Genomic DNA, 10,000 nt, shown 5'->3' with positions numbered 1-10,000 from the left:
TGGTGTGATCAAGTGTAGTGTGGTGTGGCGTGGTGTGATGTGGTGTGGTATAGTGTGGTCTAGTGTGGTGTGATGTGGTCTGGTTTGGTTTGTTTGTGTAGTGTGGTGTGTTGTGTTGCGGAATGACACCTTGCAGTATGTTGTGGTATTGTTTACTGGGACATGGAATTGTGCTGTGCTGTGCTGTGCTGTGCTGTTCTATGCTGTTCTATGCTGTGCTGTGCTGTTCTATGCTGTTCTATGCTGTGCTGTGCTGTGCTGTGCTGTTCTATGCTGTTCTATGCTGTGCTGTGCTGTGCTGTGCTGTGCAGCAATTGTGTTTCCTGTCCTGTCCTGTCCTTTTCTTCCCTGAACTATACTGCAATATACTACACTGAACTGTGCCATGTTGCCTTACACTGTACAGCGTTCTGTTGTACTGGGCTTACAAATGGGAAGACTGGGACTACACACACACACACACACACACACACACACACACACACACATACACACACACATACACACACACACACAATCACGAATGAAAGGATGCATCTCTGAGGGTGTTACTCAAATTTCCTGGTGAACAAAGCAGATGCTTATGTCTATCTCTCAGGCCAGGGGTGACGCCAGGATACATTTTGGAAGGAAGAGTAAACTGCCCCTCCCTGTCACATAACAAACCAAAGTTTTTCTCTATACTATAGTCACCAATTTCATCCTCGTTTGGTTTCAAAGACTACGATGTTATTCTCAAAAGCAAAGTAAAGAGTTCACAAACACACAGAGCAGCAACAAACCAAGGCTTATGGTTATGGCGTGCTCGGTAACCAACATGTTATGCACACATTTAAGACATAACACAGCGGCAGCATTATAAACAATGTAAAATATAAATCAAATCTCCAACGAGTAAAAAAAACAACAACCAAACAAACACACACAAAAAAAGCACAAAAAACCCCCAAACCACTTACCAAATACCCTCAAGAAAAAACGGGAAAAAAGAGAAAAAGAACATATTATTCATAATCTCTATGTTATCCTCATTTAGTCATCATAAACGCATGTCCACTTGGAAACCATAAGCGTTGTTGTTGGTGGTGGTGGTGTTGTTGTTGTTGTTTTACTATTCTTAATCTGACAGTGATACGGTTGAACGCTGTTCTTAGACTTTCGGGGTTTTTTTTAAAATTGTTTTTATTTTATTTTATTTATTCATTATTTATTTATTTTATTATTTTTTAATTTTTTTACTGTCAAACTATCCTCAACCGAAGTCAGAATCCCGATCACACTTTGGTGGAGTGAGGAAAATGGGAATTAAGTCCCTTCCCCAAGGACACCTCACCGTGTGGAAACTGATCACTGGTGACCACTGGATCAGTTGACGTCCATCGCTTGACCGATTCATGCCACGGCGATTCTTCACAGTATCAGTGTCAGTAGCTCAAGGAGGCTCACTGCGTTCGGTCAAATCCATATACGCTACACCACATCTGCCAAGCAGATGCCTGACCAGCAGAGTAACCCAACGCGCTTAGTCAGGCCTTGATAAACAAACACCAAAAAAAAAAAAAAAAAATCAAATAAAAAATATTAAAAAAATAAAATAAAATCAAATAAATGAAGTAAAAAATAACAAAAATTAAAAAAAAGAACAAAAAAAGAACATCAACATCTTTATTGCCGTATCAGTGGGCTAGACGGTTAGCCAATCAACCAGTTGATTAGTTAGTCAGTCAGTCGATTAGATTGTTAGCGAAATAATCTGTCAGACTGATGATACTGACGATGTCATTGATGACGATGGTGGTGACGACGATGGTAACTGTTGATAACATGATGATAACATTGAGGATGATGGACAGACGAAACGTTGCAAAACGCTTCGACAAGAAGGCTTATAAGCTATATTTCTTTCTTTTTTCCCAATTCTTCTGTCATTTATGACAGATGTAGTTCATTCTATCCACAAAGAAACATTAGGGGCAGGAGAGAGAGAGAGAGAGAGAGAGAGAGAGAGAGAGAGAGAGAGAGAGAGAGAGAGAGAGAGAATCAAAAACTTTATTACTCAAGGATAAAGATTTTAGGCATCGCCCAGTCTTCCAATCTGTCCTTGTGACAACAATAACAATAACAACATTAACGATAACGACACAAAAATAATAATTTTGTTAACACTGCTACATCTACTGCTACTACTACGAAGAATGACCACCATCATCATCGTTAACATCGTAAAAAGTAATAAAACGAACGTATTCATATCCATACACATGCACACACTCTCTCCACCCAACATACACACACACACACACACACACACACACACACACACACACACACACACACACACACACACACACACACACACAGACAGACAGACCCTTTGACATTTTATTGTCATTACCTGTAAGGGTCTATTGACAAGAGAGTGACAAGGGTTAATTCTTAAATCCCCAAAGCAACATTCTGGAGAGAGAGAGAGAGAAGACTGGGGCAGAGAGAAAGAAGGAGAGAGAGTCACACACACACACACACACACACACACACACACACACACACACACACACACACAGAGGAACTAACCACCACCTGATTATTTCCTGTCAGCACAGATTGTGGTGGTGTTTTTGTCTGTAGTAGTGTCCGCCAGCATCTGGTGTGGGACATATCAAATAATATTATCATGGCTGTGTGTATTGACTCGGCTGTGGTCCGTGTTTACTGTCGTAACTAGATAGCACAGTCAGCTGGTAATGAAAAACAAACACCACAAACCAACCGACAAAAAAAAAAAAAAAAAAAAAAAAAGAGAGAAAAAAAAGAAAGAAAAAGAAATCATAATGTCTTGACTCGATTGGCTTATCCTTTATCCTTCTTCTTCTTCTTCTTATTATTATTATTAGTAGTAGTAGTAGTGTTAGTATCATCATAATCACCATCATCATCATTATTATCGTTATCATTATTATTATTATCATTATCATCATCATCATTTCCTTTTTGTTTTGTTTTTTAATCCGTTTCTTCTTCCGGCTGATTTAAAACCTGATTTGACTTACATTCATGTAGTTCTCTTGAAATACCAAATGATGTTTTGTTTGTTCATGAATGAGGGTACTTTGTCGTATTTACATATCATCTTTTGCAAGATTGAATGCAAAAATATATTTGAAATAAATAAATATATAAATAAACAAACACGCGATGTAACAAAAAACAACAACAAAAAAACGAAACACAATTCCTTTAAAATACTAATTCTATCCATATGGCTTCAGTTATTCATAGGCATGCCTGTACATTTTTCTTACATCGACTGTGTCTGTCTGTGTCTGTCCCTCTTTCTCTCGGTCTCGGTAGCTCCTTTTTTTGTGTGTGAATCTGTATCTTTCTGTTTTTGTCTCTCTCCACCACACCCCTCTCTCTGTGATTATCTCTGTCTCCCCCCCCCCTCTCTCTCTCTCGTCCACCCCCCTCTCTCTCTGTGTCCATCACTCGCTCTCTTTCTCTGTCCCTCTCCGTCTCTCTGTCCCTCTCTCTCTCGCTCGCTTTCTCTCTCTGTCCCTCTCTCTCTCTCTCGCTCAAGCCATGAATATTATGATATTGTGTCATCTATTCAAGTGTTATAATACCCCTTCCCATGCCCACCCCCAGTCCCTTGGTTTTGAATTGTGGTCCATGGCCAAAGTTCATTAAAACAATTTCGTTCGTTCGTTCTCTCTCGCTCACTTTCTCTCTCTGTCCCTCTCTCTCGTTCGCTCTCTCTCATTCGCTCTCTCTATGTCCCCCCCTCTCTCCCCCCCCTCTCTGTCCCTCCCTCTCTCTCCCTCTACCCCCCTCTCTCCCCCTCCCTCTCCCTCCCTCCCCCCCTCTCTCTCTCCCTCCCTCTCTCTCTCCTTATTTTGTTTTGTTTTTATAACTGCTTCACTTGAGTCATTCATGCGTAGCATTCGTGTTAGGTATGTGCGAATTTTAAATGCCTTGTGTGTTGTGCTACTCGCTCTCGTTTTGTGCACATAATTATTATTGTGTGACGTCGTTTCCCTCAGATTTTCTCCGTGCTATTTTTTCCCTTCTTTTTTTAAATATATATAATATACATGTATAGAGAATAGACATGAAATGTGTTTGTGTCTGTATGTCTCTTAATTCAAAGCAACGGCAGATATGTAAGATGGCCAGTGTGCTAATATCTCCACCGTTAAAAAATAAAGGTTCATGCATTCATTCATTCATTCTCTCTCTCTCTCTCCCCCCCCCTCTCTCTCTCTCTCTCTCTCACTCTCCATGCTCTGTTTTGTTTCCCCCGTCTGTGTGTGTGGCATTGTTGATGATGATAAGATGATAGGTCCACACGGCCCTTTCATGCACGGCAGGTCATATCAATAATGTGCACACAACGAGGAACGCGCGCGTGCGCGTGTGTATGTGTGTGCACGCGTGCGTGCGTGTGTGCGCGCGTGTGTGTGTGTGTGTGTGTGTGTGTGTGTGTGTGTGTGCGTGCGTGCGTGCGTGCGTGTGTGTGTGTGCATGCGAGCGTGTGTGTGTGTGTGTGTGTGTGTGTGTGTGTGTGTGTGTGTGTGTGTGTGTTGCATTGAACACAAGTGCTGTACTCGGATTGGTTTCGACTAAAATCACACTGTGTGTGGAGTCATAGTGAAGAACACATTGGTGTTTTGGGAGGGTTTTTCTCTCACAGGACAGAGGAAGGACAACTCTCCCACCAACCTCCATTCACTCACTGCCTCACACGCCCCCCCCCCCCCCCCCACTTCCCTACACCCCAGCCCCCACCCCCCAACCCCCTACTCCCATAAAAAAAAACGATACCAAACTGAACTTCAAGCAGCAAGCAAGACTGAGCGACAAAGATTTCGGAACGCAAGCAAGTGCTATATCATATCAAGTGTTACGGCTTTTATGCTTTATCAGCCTTTTTGCCTGATCATTCGGACTTTTGTTTTTTAAACTGTATATAAGAGTGCGCAATTACTAATTTTTATGGCTAGATTCCTGTGGAGAAATTAATTTGGAATCCATAATCCTGCATTACGGTTTTTTGTTGTTGTTTTTTTCACCACAGGGACAGGAGAAGGGCAGCCCGCGCTGACCACTGACCACTGACCACTGACCAGCCACCATGGGTCTCGGAGTGGACGAGGCGTTTGAAGGGGCCGGCAAGGCGCCAGGCATGGAGATCTGGAGAATAGAGGTCAGTCTGACCAGCACAACCGCCGATATTCTCTCCTTTCTCCACTGGACCTTGAGTGGTGGTCTGGACGCTAGTCATTCGGATGAGACGATAAACCGAGGTCCCGTGTGCAGCATGCACTTTTAGCGCATGTAAAAGAACCCACGGCGACAAAAGGGTTGTTCCTGTCAACATTCTGTAGAAAAATCCACTTCGATAGGAAAAACAAATAAAACTGCACGCAGAAAAAAAGGGGGGGGGGGGGGGGGGGGGGGGGGGCTCTGTAGTGTAGCGACGCGCTCTCCCTGGGGAGAGCAGCCCGAATGTCACACAGAGAAATCTGTTGTGACAAAAAAGAGAAATAGAAATACAGCCCAGTGAGTGAGCGGTTCAAGCATCTTATTTTCAACAGACCGCTGAGAAGTCCGTGCTTAATTAAATGACTTATAGAGGCGCCTCACATGATCTGTGACTGGCTCTTAAACAGCAGACTTCTTTTTGTTTTTCTACTTGTTGCTTCATGGTTTGTTTTGTTTTGTTTTGTTTTGTTGTGCATAAGATGTCACCTCATTGTACAGAGTAGGCCATAGTCAGCTCATTGGACACTGTTGTTTTCATGACATAAAATGACTGTTAAACAAAGGTCAGGGAAAATGTGTGTGTATGTGCGTGCGTGCGTGCGTGCGTGCGTGTGTGTGTGTGTGTGTGTGTGTGTGTGTGTGTGTGTGTGTGTGTAAGAGGAGTGGGGGTGAGGGTGGGGGTGGGGGGTTGGGAAGGCGCAGGTTGGTCCACCTGTTACCGGATTAGCGGTCTCGGAAGCTCCGTATTTCTGTTTTCGCGTGTATGAGTGTGCTGGGGGTGGGGTGTGGGTTTATGGATGTGTGTGTGTGTGTGTGTGTGTGTGTGTGTGTGTGTGTGTGTGTGTGTGTGTGTGTGTGTGTGTGTGTGTGTGGAGGATGTGTGTGTGCGTGTGTATGTATGTGTGTATGTGCGTATGTATGTGCGTGTGCGCGCGCACTCGCGTGTATGCGTGAGAGAGAGAGAGAGAGAGTGTGTGTGTGTGCATGTGTGTGTGAGAGAGAGAGAGAGAGTCTCATTGTCTCTGTCTCTGTCTCTTTCCCAGTCTCTCCTCATCCTCCATCCACCTCCACCTTCTTCCCCTTTCACAAAGATCGGTACACAGGCTTACGGATGCATTTAATGATTTCACCACACACACACACACACACACACACACACACACACACACACACACACACACACACACAAACCCAACAAAAAACCAACCAAACAAACAAAAAACAAACGGCAAACAGAAACAACAAACACACACACACACACACACACACACACACACAGACACACACACACACACACACTAAACACACACACACACACACAAACACACACACTTATACATCGGCACTGGCATACACACACATGCACACAAACATACACACACGCATGCACATACAGACACCACACACACACACACACACACACACACACACACACACACACACACACACACACACACACACACACACACACACACACACACACACACAGAGGACACACATAACACCGATGACAGCCGCTGTGTCCGGGTCAGGGATGTCAGAGATCCTGAAGCCTGAACACTCGAGACGACACGTAACCATGGTGTGCACAACGCTTCACAATGATCATTCTAATGATTGCTTTCTCTCTACATACCATACTGTACAAGGAGACCACCCAGGTATTGTTTGTGGCCCCCCTCCACCCCCTCTCCCTCCCATCCCCATCTACCTCCCCCCACCCCCTTTCCCACGGGCACGTACATTGCACACAGCTGTCTATATATACGTGTAGGACTAGTGAAGGGAGATGTGGATTTAGAATGCGATGATTTTTCGCTTAAAAATATGACAAAAAAAGGACTGACTGAATGACTGAATGAATGGAAAGAAGAAAGAAAAGAAAAGAAAAGAAAGCAAGAAAGAAAGAAAGAAAAGAAAAGAAACCAGAAAGGCAAACAGATATGGACAATGAAACAAAAACCTGAGGGGAAAAATAATATTTAATGGTGAAAGAATATGTTGCTCAAAATTGGTCAAAATCATCTCTGCAAAACGATAGGCAGATAGACAGATGCATAGATACAGAAGTGTGTAAATAAATAAAGGAGTGTAAATAACTAGAAAATACAAACAAACAAATACAAGGTATAATCATCAAGGAGGTAATGCATGTAAATGCAGTTCTGGAAATTCGATTTACGAATCATAAATTGAGGTGTTCATGTTCAGTTGTTATTATGTGTTGTGTGCTCATTATGACCAAGACAATTATTCTATTCCAGCTGAAGAGATAGAAAATACATGGGGAGAGAGAGACAGACAGACAGACAGACAGACACAGACAGACAGAGACATGCACACACAAAGACAGACAGACAGACAAACACACACACACACACAGAATGAATGAATGAATAAATAAATGAATGACTGTTGTTTTGGAGAGAGAGAGTGAGAGAAAAATAGACAGAAAGACAGACAGACAGACAGACAATGACAGAGACAGACAGAGAGATGTGCTTATAAGCTTTATTGTCGTTTTGGTTTTTCGTATTTTTTTGGGGACGGGGGCTTTGTTTAGATTTGTTTGTCCACCTTTGATTGAAACAAACAAACAAAAAAACAACAAACAACAACAACAAACAACCAACCAACCAACCAACCAAGCAAACAACACCGTGACGGGAAGAAAACTGCTGTGACCCAACAGAAGCTGAAGGTGGTGAAACAGAAGCAGGACTCCTACGGGGACTTCTATTCGGGGGACTCCTACATTCTGCTGGTGGTGAGTTGGTTAGTTTGTCTGTCTGTCTGTCTGTCTCTTTACTCATGTTTGTGTTCCTGTGCGTGTGTGCGTGTCAGGAGAGAGTGAGGGTGAGGGGGTAAGGGGAGGAAGAGGGAGGGAGGGAGGGAGGGGGGTTGTGGGGGTGGGTGGGCAGGGGCGGAGGCAAGGTAAGTGAGAGAGAGAGACAGAGAGAGAGACACACACAGAGAGAGACAGAGAGAGAGAGAGAGAGGGAGAGAGAGACAGAGGGGGGCAAGGGGAGGGGGGGGGGGCGGAGGCAAGGTAAGTGAGAGAGAGAGACAGAGAGAGACACACACACAGAGAGAGACAGAGAGAGAGAGAGACAGAGGGGGGCAAGGGGGGGTGGGGCGGAGGCAAGGTAAGTGAGAGAGAGAGACAGAGAGAGAGAGAGACACAGAGAGACACAGAGAGAGAGACAGAGAGAGAGAGAGAGAGACAGAGAGAGAGACAGGGGGGAAGGGGGGGGGGCGGAGGCAAGGTAAGTGAGAGAGAGAGACACAGAGAGAGAGAGACACAGAGAGAGATACAGAGAGAGAGAGAGAGACACACACAGAGAGAGAGACAGAGGGGGGCAAGGGGGGGGGGGCGGAGGCAAGGTAAGCGAGAGAGAGAGACACAGAGAGAGAGAGACACAGAGAGACACAGAGAGAGAGACAGAGAGAGAGAGAGAGAGACAGAGAGAGAGAGACAGAGGGGGGCGGGGGGGGGGGCGGAGGCAAGGTAAGTGAGAGAGAGAGACAGAGAGAGAGAGACACACAGAGAGACACAGAGAGAGAGACAGAGAGAGAGAGAGACAGAGAGACACAGAGAGAGAGAGACAGAGGGGGGCAAGGGTGAGGGGGCCTGGGGGCGGGGGGGCGTGGGGAATAAAAATGCGAAAAGGTGTGCGAACGTGCGTGTGTGTGTGTGTGTGTGTGTGTGTGTGTGTGTGTGTGTGTTTCATATTGTCTTATGCTATGTTACATTTATTATTTTATTCTCCTTTAGCTGTCTCTCTTTGTGTCCGCTTTTCTATCCGTCTCTGTGTATACGAGTGCGCACACACGTACACACACACACACACACACACACACACACGGGCACATACACACATGTACCAACATACACACACAAACACGCACGCGCGTATGCTCCACACATGTTAAGAGATAGATATACAGACAGACAGACAGACAGACAGACAGACACACACACACACACACACACACACACACACACACACACAGAGGGACAGAGCTTACCAGGAATAATGATACTCTGCATGGACACCAATTACATAACAGCTTGGATGCCAGTCCATCCACTCGTTCAAACATCCTGCAACAAAGGCTTTCTGCTCAGCACAGATAACAGTATTGTCTGTAGTGTTCATGCGGAAGTTGATTGGTTTACCGGAACGAAGGTTCACGTGATATACTCGTGGGGTTTGTGAGAAAAAAAGAAGAAAAAAAAAGAGAAAAACAAACAAAGAAGCATTTATTCACCTAACCGATTGTGTGCATAATGATCATAACATCAAACAGGTAAATAAACCAATCGATATGATTATAGTGAGATTTTATTTAATCGTAGGTAAACCGCTATTATGTGTATGTGTTTACAATCATCAAATATTATACGAACGAACGAATGAATAAATGGCATTTGGATATATGTATGTGTGTGTGTGTGAGTGTGTGTGTGTGTGTGTGTGTGTGTGTGAGAGAGAGAGAGAGAGAGAGAGAGAGAGAGAGAGAGAGAGAGATGGATAAGAACCCTGGTCTCGCCCGCCCCGGCCTTTCTCCCAGGGTTTGACTGGAAAATCAAACTGAGCGTGTAGTTAGTTATTCGGATGAGGCGATCAACCGAAGCCTCGTATACAGCACCCACCCAACACACTGACAGAGAACCCATGGCAAAGTAAGTTTGTCCCGTGAAAAAACAACAACAACAAATTCTGAAGAAGAAATC

General features: G+C 44.4%; 1 protein-coding gene across 2 annotated transcripts in view; it reads left to right on the top strand.

The window, feature by feature from the left end:
- The window catches only part of LOC143296145 (advillin-like), a 96,793-nt gene that overhangs the window by 2,966 nt on the left and 83,827 nt on the right, over positions 1 to 10,000 (top strand). For both annotated transcript variants that reach the window (XM_076608055.1, XM_076607983.1), the window contains exons 2-3: positions 5,075 to 5,203; positions 7,955 to 8,029. In XM_076608055.1, coding sequence (XP_076464170.1) covers positions 5,132 to 5,203; positions 7,955 to 8,029 — 147 coding nt within the window. In that variant the 5' untranslated portion in view covers positions 5,075 to 5,131. The remainder of the gene's footprint in view (positions 1 to 5,074; positions 5,204 to 7,954; positions 8,030 to 10,000) is intronic.

The sequence above is a fragment of the Babylonia areolata genome, chromosome 1 (genome assembly GCF_041734735.1).
Source record: "Babylonia areolata isolate BAREFJ2019XMU chromosome 1, ASM4173473v1, whole genome shotgun sequence".
Lineage (NCBI taxonomy): Eukaryota > Metazoa > Mollusca > Gastropoda > Neogastropoda > Buccinidae > Babylonia > Babylonia areolata.
The sequence above is the reverse complement of the archived record's forward strand: the minus strand, read 5'-3'. Positions and strand labels throughout refer to the sequence as shown.